Source organism: Vidua macroura, chromosome 4, assembly GCF_024509145.1.
Source record: "Vidua macroura isolate BioBank_ID:100142 chromosome 4, ASM2450914v1, whole genome shotgun sequence".
Classification (NCBI taxonomy): Eukaryota; Metazoa; Chordata; class Aves; order Passeriformes; family Viduidae; genus Vidua; species Vidua macroura.
The window spans coordinates 7527943-7545808 of NC_071574.1; the positions used below are offsets into that span (position 1 = coordinate 7527943).

Below are 17866 nucleotides of genomic sequence, written 5' to 3' on the forward strand. Positions count from 1 at the left end.
GTGGATACCAACCTACTGTGCTCAGCTGAGTGATATGGACTAGTCCTACTGGGCACTACAACTGGAAAATAAAGAAAAGGAAAACAGGACCCTTGCATTCGCTCTCTACCTCCTTCCATCAGTCGTGCTCATAAGGAAGAACTACATTCCATCATATATAATTTATACTTAGACTAAGTAATCCTTATAACCATCCTCTTCAGACATCACTAGAAAATTTTATTGTAAACACCAGTATGTGCCAGATAATTCCTGTCTGTGATTTTACTGCAAATATGGAAAGGATGAATTTGAAGAACAGACACAGAGTTTCAATTACAGACAATTTTAGACAAGTGAAAAATTTCCTGGTTTATTCCTTTTTTCTGCATAATTTTATCCTTTAGAACAAATGCTTGTGTATGCTGTGGAAAATCAATTGCCAGATTTTTCTAAGAACAGACAAGACAAACTTCTCTTGGAAATTACAAAAATACTTTGTATCATTGCTGCTGTATAGGGGCTAAAGAAGATGACTTCCTAAAATCCTTTCCACTACTATTTTTCTATGATCCTATGCTTATAGTCCTGGCTCATTAAATTCCACAGTTCTGGAAAAGAATGGAGATGATGCTGCCACGGTGATTTGGGCATCTTCAAATTAACCCCACAGGCTTTGGCACTGAGAAACACAAAGATTGCCAACTGCTCTCTGCTTTTTCCCTAGCCTGCCTCTGATCCTTCTAACTGGCATCTAGTCAAAGTAAGACTGAACTTGTACACTTCTGTGTTGAAAGGAACCAAAGTCCCAGAGTTTACAGAGACAAATGTTAGAACCAGATTATTTTAAATAGCAGATTATATCTATATGGAAACTATGTGTAGGTTTGATTGTTCTATCTAAGTATCTCTAAGTAAAGACAACCTCTGTCTCCTTTATTGAGGACAATAAAATTGAGGACAAATCTCTTTTTAATGGTGCCATTAACATATATCAAAAGAAGCCCAGGGACTATACCAAATAACGTGACTGAAAGGTGCTTTACAATACTGGGAAGTAAATCAGATGTGAGTCAACATCGATGATAATTTAACTAATAAGCTTAAAATATTACAATACAACTGGAAAGAAGCAACAAAGTAGCAGTTTGTTGTTATTTGGCTTCCAATTTCAAAAGATGCAAAGCATTTGTTGTTGTGTCAGCCTTACTGACTCCACTCAGCTTTCTTGGATATAGACAGGCTGTTAAATGGTGAGAGCCAGTAGGTTATTTCACGTACATAAAATCTGACTCGAGGGTTCAAGGCTCAGCCTGGCAAGATAACAGCATGTTCTATGATTATGCAGGTAAGAAGCACTTGAACAAACAGCATCTGAAGAAATGCCATGCTGAAAATGCCACAGTAGCACTATGACAAAGAATAGCATCAGTAGTGATGGCTGCCTCTTTCTGCAAATATCAGATGTCACAGCACACAATTTATCTGCATCCAAAAATATTTTCAAACTTGCACTGTAAGGAATCTTAGTTCCTGAACTGATACTCAATTCTCTCTGGAATTGAAAGGGATGGAGAGATGTCATGTCTTGTATTGGAACCTCCTTCTAGCAGTTCCAAAAGACTCACACTGATGTCTTCAGCCCAGCCAAGGAGGAGAGTACGTGTCCTGCTCTTTTGATTCTGTGGTAACATAACTGATATGAAAAAAGACTTATACTGCAGTTTGTCCAGTATTACTTTATGCTGCAGATTGTGCATAGTATTACCAATTCCAGATGGTTCAGGGAACAAGGGATTTAATTTGAAAGAGACATGTTGCAAGAATCTAAATGTAGAACTTAAATACAAGGTTCTAACAATTGAAATGTAAGGTCTAGATCTACTGCACAAGGTACTATTGTGGACCAAATTGTAAATTTTAAGATGATGCCTGAAAATCATAGGGACACCTAATGAAATGAAATTAAAAAGTAGCCTGAGTAAATGTAGCCTACAAAACTAAAAATAAATAAAAATCCAGCAGCTGTAAATATGAGATGTATTGTTGCATGCACATAATGATGTGTATATCTACACATTTTGTACGTATATCTGAAGGAGAGAGTTCAAAATGCCCTTAAAAATCTATACATCTGGGTGCAAACCCTTTAGATTTCTTATTCAAATGAGGAAAAAAAAACCCCACTTTGAAAATAAACTCATATTGTCACTTCAATACAAAATGGATCCATTGCTGACTTCATCCATTTGCCAATTGTTGACAGCTGTCAATACAGGGATTTGATTTCTTTATCCAAGCAACAAACATTACATTCGTATCTTCAGAGAAAGATCTTGACTGTGAGCTGTAGTTTCACTGCCCCAACTCAATTACTGCATTCTTGAACTGCAATGTATTCATTTGTGGGCAGTGGGGCAGCCAGTGGGAGGGTATTGATTGGAGTATAATGTCATGTGTAGCAGCGAGAGTAAGATGAAAAGTGTTTTCTGCTTAATGGGTTGGTATTAAGTAGGTGGGAATGGCTTCTAATTAGCCAACAATTGCTGTGTTTCTCAGTTTCCCTCCCTTCCCTCCTCCTGTCGGTCACCAGCTGCCAATCTCTTTCTCCTTTTCCTTTTTTGTGTGGAGTTCATTGCTCACTGCAGTGAAAGCCTTTGTTTAAAAAAGAGGGCTCCCAGGGTCTCATCTGCCAGGGTACAGCTTGCTGCCTGCGATGAGTAGCAACTGTCAGTTTATTTTATCTCAACCTTTTCATCATCCTGCTGAAACTGGTCGAGTGAAACCACCTGAGAGACCTGAGGATTCAGTACCTACAAGTCATTAGCCAGGACTGCTCAGTCTCTCCCCACACAGCAAGTCAACTGAACACTGCTTAAAATATAGTCCACTTTAACCCCATATTTTCCTACGACGTACTAGGACTCCTGTATCTTCCACATTTTAGTTGCATGGTTGTTGCTTAAATATACTACAACTATGATTAGTAACATATTTTTCAGCATTTCCCAGCAAAAATATTCTTTAGAAATACAAAATATAAGGTACTAAAATCCAGTTATTAGAATAGCACAGAACCTCCTTATTTAGGTTTTGTTCTCCAGCATAAATATCTTACCTAGCAACTCCCCCAATTATTTGAACCTCTGCTTGTCTTGAAGTTTTTGATAATGCATTTCAAAGGGGCAAAATCGACTTATAGTTACAGTTGTGCCACCCTCCTTAAAACAGTAAGATTTTATGGGCATAAAAAAAGCAGTATTTGGTCCACAATTTTTAACATATATACAATATTCTCCTCTCTTTGCCATACAGTTTCCCTCTCTGTAGGTACACTTATATATGTTCATGTCCTCCAATGAGTCCATCAGTTAAACATGAAAATGTTCCATAAATCCTCATCTTAAATATGGTACAGGCAATCCACACACCTGACCTAGATCTGATCCTGTCTAGCAATTCCCAATTATTTACGTCGGTATTTAAAATGCACATCCATCTTCCAAATAGTTAATGGATTGCAGTACAATCATTAAAAACTTACCAAAGTATGTGAAAGAAATAAATATTTTATTTTGAACAGAACCAAAATTAAATGTATCTAAATAAAATTCTGTGTCACTAGCCTGAGCTATCTGTTTTTGGTAACCACAGTTAACTTGTTGCAGTCATTACTGACATTTCAAAAACAGCAACTGAAGTATTATTTTTCCTTGTATGAACAATGAGCCTTTTCAAGATCTAGAAGAGATGACAAGAACAGAAATCTAGTTATCCTTCAATATACAGTTGATTTCTTAATGTTTGAAAATGTCAGTGTTTCATTTCGATTCTCTTACTGAAGCATAAGTGCATATTCTTGTATGAATAGCAACAAAATGAAATTTAATTTGATTTAATACTATTCTCAGAACTGAGCTAAAGGTTCCAGTGAGAACAAGCTCACTCTTGGAGAATTTCATGTTTCAAGGCACCGTTTGGCAGATTGAAAGGTTCTGGAGTCACAGAACTTGGCTCTATAACACCCTGAAGTGACATTTTCCAGCAGGAGCCTGAAGTGTGAGGTAAACAGAGGGATGCAAGTGCTGCACCCAGGATAAGAAATCAGTGGATAGTGTGCAGCACACGTCCCTCTCCCCTCCTGGTTCCTAAAAACTGGTTTTCCTTGACACCTGGGTATGGTCTGAAGTTGCTATTTGTCAAATTCCTTACGTGCACAACATGACCTGAGCAAGACTACTCTAGAGCACAGGCATCCTCCACTTTTCAGCTTCAGTTTTCTATCAGCAACGAGGGAAATGCACGGTGCTAAAAGATGCCCAGCTGGGATGCACAGACCCAGTCAGGCAGCTCCACGTCTCTGCTCATGTGACCTATAAATACCAGACAGTGAAACCCACCTTCACAAGAAAGACAGGGCTTGAGTATTGGCCTTCATAGACCTTGGCATTAGCAGAAGAATAAAAGTAAGATTTCCTTATGAGGGGTGTTGGGCACTTGCAGCTCCCATTTCAAAACCTGCTGTGGAAGATTAATTCCCCACAGGAGCTGACACCAGCTACATTATGTTTGACTAATATCTGTAGCAGCTCAACAGCCCCAAAATTAAAAATATGCCAGAATTTTAAGAAAAAGGAACTATATTAAACCACTGTAGCAAACATGGAAAAAAAACCCCAAACTTTGAATAAGAACAATTTAAAATCACTCTCTCCATACCAATTACTCTAAGGAATACTTATTAATGTCAATATTGTAGGATAATAGCTCCATGTTCACAATGATATACCTGTATGACACACCATGAAAAATACTGAATAATTACTTGGCTCTATGGCAAGACCTGTATGAGGCCTTCCATGGGAATATTCTGTACTATAGATAATATTGAATGCTTAACTGGGTGAGTAGGAACAAGTGGATGAGCCTGGAGGCATGGTCATCTACTTAAGCATGCATTTGGATCTTCAAGCTAATTAATCACCCTGTTTGTACTTAAACTTCATCAATCCATTCCCACAGGTGATTAAGATCTATTTAAAGGCCATTTTGATACTTCACAATTTTCTATTAACCAACTTGTCAAGATACTCAATAGGAAGTGTGATTCTATCCACTTCATTCTCTGATCCCAATGTAATAAAAGTACTGAGCATGAAGAACAGTGTGGAAACAGTAGAAAAACACTGAAAAAACTCTCAAAACCATCCTATTGCTTCTAATACAAGCACAAAAGATATACCTTAGAAGATGTAAGTTGAGATGGCACCTACTGGGAATAGAGGTAACTGACTTACACGCCTTAAACATTGGTATAAATATACATAAAATCAGAATTTGGAGTGAAGGTGTAGGGCCAAAAAAAGGAGAAAGAATAATTTGTAGTATAAGAGTGAAGAACAGGAAAGAAAACACAAGAGAACAGACAATGAATTAAGAGAAACAAAAAAATAATAAATGTTTCAAAAACAGTTCAAAAAATCACAAAATATCTCTAGTGATTACAGAAAAGAATAAAGAGAGGTAGATTTTTGGGCAAAAGAAATATGGTTTCATAAATATATAAAATTGTGGAAGTAAAGCACTTCATTTTTCAAAATAGACTGGCTTATTCTAAATGTAAATCCTTTAAATCTTGACTATTTTCAGACCACAGAGTCTTAATAAAAACAGCAATTTGTTACTTATAATAGGAACATAAAAGGATGTATCTAGGCAGGGAAAAGGGTCTCAGAAAAAACCTCTCAAGGATGCAGAAAAGAAAGCTGGCTTGGGAAACCCAGGAGAAGGAAGTTGTTTGATACACTGCCTGTGACTCCTGAGATGACCTAAGGGCTCTCTTACAGAACATATACACTGAACAGTTTCTTTGTCTTGGCTTTGATTTTCTGTGTCCAAAGATTGTTGGAGAGCTTTGGGTAAGGAAGGGTTTGTACCAGAGAGCTGTTTTCATGTTGGCCTGAGGTCTAGACTGGTTGGCATGTTTCAGACAGCACCAATAAAAGATTTTTTACGAAGTCTAAATGACAAAAACCATCTCAATAATAAACAAACCCACAAAAATCTTATCTCTGTCTCTTTATGAGGATCCATTCTCCTTTCTGAGCATAAACCCACTAGATACACCTCTGCTTGTGTATGCAGCAAAAGAAAGGAAGGGCTCATGGAGAGGCTCTAGGGCCACTTCAGAAGTTTTCCATCTGGCTATTCCTACTTTGGCCCTGCCACTATCAGGGCACTGCCAGAGCACAACTCCTGCCAGCTGTTTCATTTTGTGAAAATGAAACACTTCCCTGCATCAATGCTGCAGTCAAACCAAAAACTTCTAGGTGCCTCAAATCAAGGATTTCTCCAGAAGCGGCCTAACAAGGCTGGGCAAGAGATTCAATTTCTTTTGCACCATTCTATAAAATCAAGGAGGACTGAAATTCTGCTCTGAGAATTTTAACTTTTTAAACTGGAAAGGCACTCCACTTATGTAGAAGTACTGACAGTGCAATGCACAAAATGATGCTAGTTCAGTGCATAAAGCTACACTAAAGGGTCTGACAATAGACTGCAGTTTGAACATCACTTCCAACTTTTTTTTTTTTCCACAAGAAAGAACAATTCACCTTATTTAGGAAACCATTTTCTGCTGATCTTGGGAGCTTGTCTGAGAAAACACAGCTGGCTGCCAACAATATTTAGCACAGGATGTGTCTAAAGGAAATGTGTGGCAAGATTTAGATAGTTCCAAATGAAAGATCAGATGGCAAAAAGCCTAGATAAGATCCAAATTCTCCTCTGGGTAAAATGTTTTTATATAACGATTGATTACAAGAACACTTACAATCACAGTCAGGGTGATAGGGAGTTTTTTTAACCTATAACATCACTTAAGTCATAAAAAACCTGCCAGCTCTCAGCAAAGACTATGAAGAAACTTCTAACACATTAATCCATGGTTAAACATGAAAATGTTCCATGAACCCTCCTCTTAAATATGGTACAGGCAATGCACACACCTGACCTAGATCTGATCCTGTCTAGCGATTCCCAATTATTTATGTTGGTATTTAAAAAAAATCACAGTAAAGCCCCCTGGATATTGCATTTGTACAAAGCATGACAACACTGAATATCAGCACTCCTCTCTTTTCAATCTTCAAACTTCAGCCATCAACAGAAAATAGAACAAGCTACAGCACTCCTGGCAAAACTGACACAGATGTTTATACCATGTTCTCAGGCTCTTCACTGAGAATCTGGTGCATCCAGCCACTGACCACAATGGGCTGAAAAGCCTCCCTGCCACCCTGAGCTCTTCTCTTCACACTTGATTCTTTTTGTAGTCCAAGTAGTAATCAGTCTCACTTGCTAAAAATATCAGTGTATCTCTAAGCACGCTTAACACATACTTAAAAAACAAATTCCAACCAATAATAAATAACATATATGAACCACATAAGCTGATTTACAGAAACACACCTGTTCCCAGCCATCAACATCTATACACAAGCATGGTTTATTTCAACACTTAGTTAAGACTGTATTAAGACTTATGTAAGAATATTTTAAGAGCGTATCTAGTATTAATATAAAAAATGACTGATTTTTTAAAAGCTAAAGGTGAGACAAGATAAAATGTAGAAAGTGATGAGTGCAAGGTGATGTGAATAAAGAAGAGGCAGCAGAAGTTTACCAAATTTTAAAGACAAAATGTCAGAATCACCTCTCAACTTTTCATTTTCCTAAACGTATATATATTTCAGAATTTTTAGCCACTGTGTTTTTCCAGAGGGAAAAAAGGATTCTGTTTGAGAAACCCCAGAAAAATGTACAGAAGTCATCCTGTGAATTTCAGTAGGGGACTGAAGCATTTGAACTACTTTCAAAACAGGCTTATTAAGAAGTGAGCCTTTGTGCCTCTGGCACAGGGACAGCCTTGGAGTCTGTACTTGGTCACACACCTCCTTTATATAATTGAAAGTCATAGTTCTTATTTGCCAGTGTGAACAATAATGTCTGTCATATACACACTGTATATAATGAACAATAGTGTGCATAATTCCTTACTACATGTTCAGCTGCATTTTCTGAGAAACTCCAAAATCTGTCTGTAAAATCCTTTCAGTTTCTCCCTATCTGCAGATGAGCAGACAGTGCACTGACTGCTGAGAGGGAGGAGGTAACATTAGGAGTTTTCCTGGAATTAGTGTACTTTAGACAAAAGAGACAGTAAAAAAAAAAATCAGTTTATCACATTATGAAGCAGTCTGTTCTGCTGTTGGACACAATTACCAAAATGGCCCACAAATTACACAGCTCTGGTAAGTTACAGTAGAGAAATGTTAACTGAATTTGTTTAGTATAATCCTTGATCTCTTATCTCACTTCTGACTCTCCCATCCTTTATGGATAATCCTTTTATTAACAAATGACAAAGTTACACGCACCTGGTCAGATCACTGTTTTCCAAAACACTTGAAATTTTGTGATAGCCACATCTTTTACAGAAAAATGACTATAAAACATCTTAAAGAGCTTTCAAAAATGGATCAGTAGGATGAAAATGTAATTTTTTACACAACACAAAAGGACACAGTCACACGATGGAATGTACCATTCCTTACATCCATGAGAGGAGGCTGGAGGAAGAATAGTGAGGGAGTAAGAACAAAAGCTCATTGGATTATATTTTCCAAACTATAGGTTTAGCTGGTGCATGCATTTAAAATTATATAGAAGACTGCTCAGGTGTGCAATACTAGAAATAGTCCTGATCATGCTGAAGTTGATGGTACCAGATAATTCCATTGATCGTAAGACTTCAGAATTGATGACAATATGCAGTATGTAAAGCTATCATAAATAAACTCCAACAAAATAAACACAGGAAAGCTATGGTAAATGTGTCAATTTTGCCAAATTCTCTAAAGTAAAGGAATGTAAATCTAAATTGTTGTCAAAAGCACATACTATTGCTCAAGAAAGCAACTGAAGACTTTGTAGGGTGAGGAGAACAATGCATATTAAGTCTACTCTTAAAAGTGTTCAGATAATTTCAAGCATAATTTCCTCTTGCTGAGGTACAGCCCTGCCAGTCGCAAAAACCTGGACTGAGAGTTGCCAGACTCACAGAAAACAATTTCTGGTCAGCATTTCATGTAATCAACATGCAAAATCCGATTCAAAAATTTCCTGCCTTCAGCACCTTTAATTATTCTTCTTTCCTCTAGAAGGCAGCAAGTCAGGTGATTATTTATTGAAAGACCTGTGAAATGTTTTCTCATCAGACAATGTTAGGCTGTAGGCTCCTTTTTAGGATTTTATGTGGAGTCACAATCCTTTTTGCCTACTGATTCTGCTGTTAATGTTTTTTATCCATTTTACTAAACATAAAATAAACCAAATAAAACCATATTTGTTGTTGCAGTGGCATCTCACAATGATATAAATAACTCTCCTGTAAGTGAAGTCAGGTGGCTGAGTCAAACGCAGCAGATAAGAACACATTCTCCTTTGCATTTTTAAACCTGATTTTCCCACAATCCCATCCCTTTTGTCCATGACAACTCTGGTCAAAACATCTATTTTATTAATAAATGTTGAGGTAAATTGAGTAATTAATGGTTCTTCCTGCCTGGTTATTGAAATGATTGATTTAGAAAATAAGTCTTGGTTGAAAGACATAAGGTGATATGGCAGTACTTGAATTTAAATGTAATTGTTCCCCCACTAGCTTAAGTATTTCTTTTGCCTACGAATACAGAAACTACTCTTATTTTTTTGATACAGAAAAATTTTTCAGTCAGAAATAAAAACTTACTGCCTTTCTTCCCTTCATAAAATTTCCCTGCAGATTAAGAACTACCATTGTATCTTGTCTTTCTCTGTTCTATCCTCAAAAAGACTGAGAAAAATCTAGTAGATTATCAACACTGAGCTGTTTGAAAGAGCTAGAAACACTGCTCTATTATCACAGCAGGAATTTCCTAAGTGATGAGTTCATCATAGGATGCACAGACATTCTCCTGGAAGGTAGAATAAAGGCTGTACCTGAAACTCAAAGCCAGCAAATCCTAATCTTGAATTAGTGCCAGGTCATGTTTTGCCAGACAAAGATATTAAAAATGTAATGCCAGTACTAACGAGAGATTTGGCACATGAAACATGAGAAATGTTACAGATTGTGCTGACAGTGTGACACTATGTTTTCCTGGATGTAATCTGGGTATCATGAGAGCAAGCTTGGAGCACTAATGAGAAGAATGATATTGAACTGGAAGAGCTGCTAAATATGCAGTAGCCACAGGGTTCCTGGAGTGAACTGGAACTGAAATGAAAACTGCAATACTGAAAGTAACAGAGGGTAAACTAGGCAGAAATACAGAAGGAAGAGAATCTCAGCAGGCAAAACTTGTTTGTGGTACCATGCTTGCCAGGACATAAAGGGCTTTTCTAATCATACTCTGTTTATCCCTGAAGTACTGTTAAAGAGGAGCAGGATTCTCGAGCTTAAAGGGGCACATATCAGTTCAGGATATAAATGAGTTTCACAACTGACTGGAAAAAGCCATGTATAGAAGTTGAACAGAAATCCCCTTTAGGTGCAAGAACTGAACTATTTTGTTCAATTTTTGATATTGGAGATACAAACTTCATTCTATGTCTTTGAGGTTCCTGTGGTTTTTTTTTTTTATTTGCTGTTGCCATTGTTGATTTTTGTTTTCATCCTATTTTTATGAGCTACAGTTAGTGATTCTTACATGAAATGTATATAAAATTCTTTTACAAATTCTTTTTTTGACCACCTATGTTGGAATTCTCAGCATTTGCACTACAGGTCTAGACAGGAGACATACACCCCAAATAACTCTGATAGCCAACAAAATCTGTCAGTGTGCCAGATGTTCACTTATTGAGACACAAATCACAAATATAGGTATGTATAGCCATTGAAGAAGAGTTACCATCACTAGAACTTTAAGCAGAATGCTATCTAATTTATCTCTTCAGCCTCCAAATGAATGCCCTTGTTCCATAATTTTCAGTATCTCCCAGTGTTGCCTCTGGCATCCTGGCTTCTCTTAAACTGCTAATATCTTCAATTACCACTTATTTTATATACAAAAGTCACCACTGAAGTTATACTTAATTTTCCACTTCTAAGAGAGGGTGAGATTCACAAGAAAGCAGCAGCCAGGCAGTTCTTTGTCTTTAGGAGTAGGATAATTGAGGGAATAACAATGTAACCTTGAAGCTCCATATTGTGACTGCCCCAGTTGTCATTTATTTCCACTGCAGTCCAGATTCATACTCTTCACAGGAATGCAGAGCAGGAAGTTTTAAGGTGGAGTAGATGTATACCTCCCCCTTCCTCAGTACAATACAGTTTACTGCTATCAGTACTTGGAGATAATGCATAATTCAGTTTGTCTTGTATTAATGTATTGTACAAGGGAAAAAGAGCAAAGAAAATTTAACCCATGAAGAAAGAGGGGAGTTACTCCACAAAAAGTCCTCCTCTGCTCTTTCTGAGACAAGGAAACATAGTAAAGTAAGCAGACTCGCTTTTATTTTTTCCCTTTCTCCCTAATGTCAAGCACAAGGATACCAAAAATAAAAGCAGCATGTTTTTCTGGATTCAGAACTATGTCAAGCAGAAATTACTTCTCACTTTTAGCAACAGGGATCTTATTTTTGGATGCACTTGGAAAGTGTACCACAAATGGAGATCATTATTATTTTCTTCAAAGATTAAAACAATTATGTTTTGACTAAAACATTTAAATATGGTGTTCTGGCAAACAGCACTGAAAAAAATCTAAGTTATCATCCAGAGCAACTGCTACTATCCATTTCTCCCTGTTATATTGTATTTTAACTTGTTTAATTCAGCCTCTAAAACAAGTGCACAAAGGAGTAAAGCCCAACCTCCGTTCAGTACAAGGATTAAACCCGGGAAATAATTTAATAAAACTCTACAAGAAAAATGACTTAAGTGTTGAGGACAATGCAGCACTAATGTGTTTCATAAGCACTGCCTTACCGGCTGGAAGAGGGTCAGTGCACATGTCACTTCTGTTTTGCTTCCATGCCAGCAGGCACTGCAGGCTGAGGGGATCGGCTGCTGCTGCTACGTGGCTGTTGAACGCCACCATCAGCTGATGAGCCTTGGCGATGCCACAGTAACTCTCTGTTTCAGCCACCAAGGGCAAATTGTTCAAAGCTCTTGCTGCCTCAGAGGCCTGAATGAAATATTCCAGAGCTTTGTTATAGTTCCCCTAGTAAACAAGAGAAAAAAAAAAGAAAATAATGTTAAAAGCTACTTGTAGTCACGGGTATTTTATCTTGACATCAGGGCTCCTCTGACACCTCAGAGATGTGGCAGCCCATGGAGTGACTCATGGCAGGGCATTAAGCAAATCACTCTCCCTTGCTGTTTTCTAACCTCTAAAATCCAGATAACACTGGTCATATCTTTGAATTGAAGAGTTTTTTAGTTATTTCTGTAGCATTTTGAGCATACAAATCCAAGTGTATCAATGCTAAGTGTTAATAAAGATTGCAGCCAGGCCGTTTAGAAAGTATTGTTTCCTTGCATTCAACATATCTGTGGGAGAAAAGGTCCTAATTTATGGTAGTATTAAATCTTAAAAAATAAATCCTAAAAATGGAAAAACAGAGGATAATGAAGTGATAGACTTAAAGCACAGAAAAGAACAGAAATTAAAACTTACTCATTTATGGGGGAAGAAAAGGGTATACAAAACCCCAGGGTTATTCCTAATCACAAAAAGAGAAACAGTAGGAGAAATGCAGCTCAACTGTTGTTGAATAGAAAACTCAAATAACTTATTTCTCCATCCTACCATTGGTGTGGAATTCTGCTGCTCTGATGGCAGAAACTTCCTGACTGAAAACATTTTCTGAGCTGTCTTATCCTTTCACTCTCACCTTGATTTAATAAGATTGACATTCCCTTCTGTATGGAGACTGGGAGGCAAGACTCCAACTGGTACCTGTTTCACTTGATACCACTTTTTGGGATGAAAATTCCTATAACTGCTAAAATGTGTGTATAATTAAAAAAAGGAAAAAAAAGAGTCATAGCAATTCTGGTAGTCTTTCAGCTTTGTTTAATACAGCAGAAGAGCAGAATTAGGCTTATGAGGACACGGCAATGAATAAAGAGTGATAAGTTGTGATATAATAAAAAGCAGAAACACCTACTTACCATACTCATGAGAACTATAGCAGGTTAAGTGATGCAATTAGTGTGAGGAATGTAGCAAATCAGACTAAGAAACTCAGAAAAAGTGAAATGAGAAATGACAGAGTGTATCATGCAAACTTCAGAGTGTACATATTAAGTAAGCAACCTGCTTATCAAACTGGGGAAATGAGACCTACTACTCCATAACACAAACCCAGGCATTTAAGGAAACAAGAAACATCTGGGTAAAACAATTGTGACTAGAAAGCAAACTGTGTGTACAGCATTAAAGAAAGACAGTGCTGGTGAGGGAATAGTGAGATGAGAGAACTGGAAAGATACAGCAACAGTATGGACAGAGCAAAGTGAATTTGGTAAAGTGATTTGTGTTTGGGAGAACAGGAAGAGTTACATCCCTGGTTTACTAAAGGTCCCCATGGATAGATCTGGATATAAGCAGAAGTATCTTTAATTTGATGGACAGTAGTACTGCAAATTTTATCACTGGGGGATGTACAGAGTTGAATAAAAATACCCTAATAATGACTTAACTTAGAAAATACTGGTGATGACAGCTGACACCAGCAGGCAGCGATCCAAAAGAGGAAATGTAAATTCACACTCAGTTTTGGTAAACACTGCTGACCTTGCAGAAAAAAATGATATAGAAAACAGGGAATTGCAAACTTCAAGATTTTTAAATTCATGTTTAAACGAAATATTTTATATACATTAATAAGATTAAGTTACTGCACTTGTGCCCTTCTACACCACTGCCTCAGCTCAAGGCAGAAAATTCTGAACTGAGAAAGAGTATCTGAAGAATAATCAAATAGAGACAAGTTATTAAAATACCAGTTCTATTGAACTGATTATTAGTAATGGTGGAAGAAGGAGTGAAATACAGAAGTAGTTAAACAGAATTTATTTAATTATTTTTCAGATTTGGAGGAGAATAATTCAGCACAGTGTCATATGACCCTTCTAAGTTTCAGACCCATTTTACAGTTACTTCATCAAGTTGTCAAAGACCTAAAAACTTAGTTTTCAATGGGAAAGTCAGCATTTATATTAAGATTACATGTAAACAGAAAACTCTCAGGTTAATTTAGAGATTATAGAGTAAAAAAAAATATTACTGCTTATGAAATAAAACCAAGACAAACAGGACAGGAATTTTGGTAGTGGGAGTTCTCTGTAAGAGGAGCCCAGGAAAAAAAGAAAGGGGGTATTTAGGGATAGTGTAAGTGAAAAGGGGAAAGTACTCTGTTCACTATGTTACACACAGAACTTATGACAAAAAATATGCAAAAGATAGAAAGGGTATTTCTATTTTTATTTTATTTGTAGAGAAAGTATTTCCTAAGTTCCATATTATCCAGTATACAGAACAAATTCTTTTTATTACTTATTGTATCTAAATAATTTTGTGTAGCAATTCAGCTCTAAAATAGGTGTTAAAGCATGAATCTTTCATGTTTGCAGCAATGTCTTTAACCCTTTTGATTTCAAAACCCAAGTATCACTGCAGTGCAAGCAGAGACAAGAGAAAGTCCTTCCACTGCTAACAGACCATTGACAAACTACTTGCTGCTAGAACCCGTTTCATAAATTTGGCTGAGAGAATGTAGAGAAGAAATGTAGCTAAGATTATAAACAGCCCATTAGTATGCAATGCAGTATACATTCATGTATAGTGCAATAAAATTTCATTTGCATTAACCGATGACTCTTTATGGGCATATATGGCCCCAATGGTGATCGGGGCGCACATTTTTCACAACACCTAAAGTTTGTCCTGATCTGAATTTGGAGTTTTTTATTCATCTATTTTAGAACAAAACTCTGTGTTAAATATGATGTGAAATTTTTACCTTTCTCAGAAAATTAAAGCACATTTCATTTAGTCATGCAGTGACTTCTCCCTGGGTAACTCCTGCAAGATGCAACACCTGGACCAAATCCTCCTGTGTTATCTCATAGGCAAAACCAGATTTTACCAAGAAGTAAATCAAGTTGTTTGAGATCATTACTACAAACAGTACTTACTCTTTCATTGTGAACTTTTCCAAGTAGGACATTTGCATCCACCAGGCTTTGGCTCAGATTAGCGCTCTCAGCATCCTTCATAAACTCTCCCAAGTACTTCACAGCCTCATTTGATTTTCCCTGACTGAAGCAAAGGACAGGAACAAAATGAAATATTTACTCAGATGGCTTCTTCAAATGCTGAAGATCTGCCCCCTTGTTCTGAAGCAACTTTACTTTGTGATGACTCATCCATGACTGGATTTTATTTCCAAATGGCCTCCAGCACTACCTGTGCTGAGCCCAGTGAGACTACTCCACACAGAATATCTGAGGGCAAAATTGGATCCTTTCAGCAAAATAAAACAAAACTTTCTTTCAGAATATTTTGCCATATATTAAGGCCAAAAATGAAAACACAGGTGGATGATTTAACAGGGCTTTTGGACCTTCCATTATTTTTTTTTTTTTCTTCTGAGCTGCTGATAATATTTTCAATTCAGCTGGTCCTCACATCCTGACCAAATAGGGAAAGGAGGTATGAAGGTGTTTTTTTCAGTAAGGCTTTCTGTCATTCAGAGCTGCTCTAGAACCTGGTGGTGCAGCAGCAGCTCCATAAAAGTGCTGTTCTGTGTCAGTTCTGGGGTGACAGCCTTTCCCTGGAACACAATACTGCCCTTTGGCTGGGTGGATCAAAGGTGGCCAGGGTCACACAGGCAAACCTATAAACTGTGGATTGCAGGTGCCACCCCCATATCCCAGTGAGCTCAGAGCAACCTGAGGTCACAGCTGCATCTAACTTGAAAATTGGCTAACGTACTTTGACAATAACATTTGCAGATTTCCTTTTTTATTTTTAATAAAGCCAGTCATACTAACAATATAAGACCTCAGCAGTGTGATTGCAAGATATAAGACAGACATCTGAGCTTGCTTGTGAATAAGGCTCGGTGCCTTTTTTTCCTTTAAGGCCAGAGTGTTATTCCAGCTGACCTCAATATTAGCCATGAACTTGAGTCACTAATGTAGGAGAGTAGCATGCTAAATGTCAAGGCACCAAGCAAGACAGAAAATCCAGTCTTAATTAAGAAATTCACAAAAATATGAGTTTATGTAAGCGATAAAGAATTGTGATTTATTTTCTCACCATCTTAAACTACCTTCAAGTTATATTCCTGCAGCAAATGATGGCCTGGCATTTATTTACAATACAGTTTTTATTATTAATTATATTAGGGATATGTGCTTTCAAAATCTGGCAGAACTTGGAATTTCTCTCTTTTATGCTGTTGGAGTAATTATAACAGCCTGCCATGAAACAGGAAACAGCAAAGCTTAACTGCAAATTTAAAATATTGCAGTGATTATCTGTATGTGACTGAGAGGGCAAGATTACTACAAAAGGATCACTGCAAAATCACTGCAAACTAAGATTCTTGAAATGCTCAAGCATATGCTACTGTAAAGCTTAGAGGTCAATTAGCAGACTTGGATTTACTAAACTTTCCTAAGTTAAATATTTTATTACCATGAGAATACAAAACATACCGGACTGTAAACATTTACCAAATGTCAAAAGGCTTCTAAATTTTAGAATTAGAAACACATTTTTTTTTAACCTGTTTTTTTTTTTTTCCGAAGAAAAGAAAATCAAATGTTTCCCTACAGAAATACAGCATATGATTTATATAAGTTAAAGGACAAGGTTAAAGTGTTAGACAAATATTAATTCCAGTTTTTCTAGTTTTCTATATGCAGTGCACAGGTGCAACTTGAAGAGCATATTATATGGTATAATCATTAAATCCATTCAACCAGACCTTTGAGAGTTAAAAACATATATTCTGAGGAAAAGGACTCCTTGGTCCAAGGAATGAGAATGAAACAGTGCAGAATATTTGTGTATCAAGGTGATTCCAGTTTCCAATTGGGAAAACAGGACTGTTAACACCCACATCCCCTGACAACTGTCCAATTATGTATATCACACTTGGCCTACTGTTTGCAGTAGAAGTAATCAATAAAGGATGTGGTTGAGTGAACATAGATTTTGGTTGAACCAATGCATGAAAACTTAATCATTTACTCAGAGTGGAGAAATCAAATAGAGCAGAGATGAAACAGCCACTAAGGGGTTTGTTGATTGTACCACCAAGTTTGTGGGCTAGAGGCTGAAAGTAATAAAGCAAATGGAATCAGTGACAGGAGAAAATGTAAAAAGGTTTTCTTAATTTCATGAATTAATAGAAATGTTTTGATGTATTTTTGGCCATTTTTTATTTTTCACATCAAAACTTCTGTTCCACATATAGAAAATATGAAAATTGCTAGGGCATATAACCTCTTTGAGAAAAACAGGAATCAATTTGATACATATCAGAAAGATATTTCTCACTGTTAGGACTTCACTTATGCCAGCTAGAAATTGGTTGGTACAGTTTAACAATTTTTCAAAGGAAGTACTTTTAAAAGCACTACAGCTTGAGATATTTAAAAGTATGCTAGTGCTAGAAAGATTACTGAAACACTTTATCCTGCACAAGACCTGATAACATGATAAACAGGTCTTTCCTACTCAAAGGGCTAATATTTTATAGTTCCTTCAAAAATCTACATGTTATTTTATACAGCCATATACTTTCTATCTCCTTAGACATC

At 36.8% G+C, this 17866-nt stretch overlaps 1 protein-coding gene across 8 annotated transcripts in view; it reads right to left on the minus strand.

Moving 5' to 3' along the window:
- Window positions 1-17866, minus strand: part of TTC29 (tetratricopeptide repeat domain 29) — a 191435-nt gene that overhangs the window by 37438 nt on the left and 136131 nt on the right. For all 8 annotated transcript variants that reach the window (XM_053975826.1, XM_053975831.1, XM_053975828.1 and 5 more), the window contains 2 exons: window positions 15230-15353; window positions 12014-12248 (listed from right to left, as the gene is read on the minus strand). In XM_053975826.1, the coding sequence (XP_053831801.1) occupies window positions 12014-12248; window positions 15230-15353 (359 nt within the window). The remainder of the gene's footprint in view (window positions 1-12013; window positions 12249-15229; window positions 15354-17866) is intronic.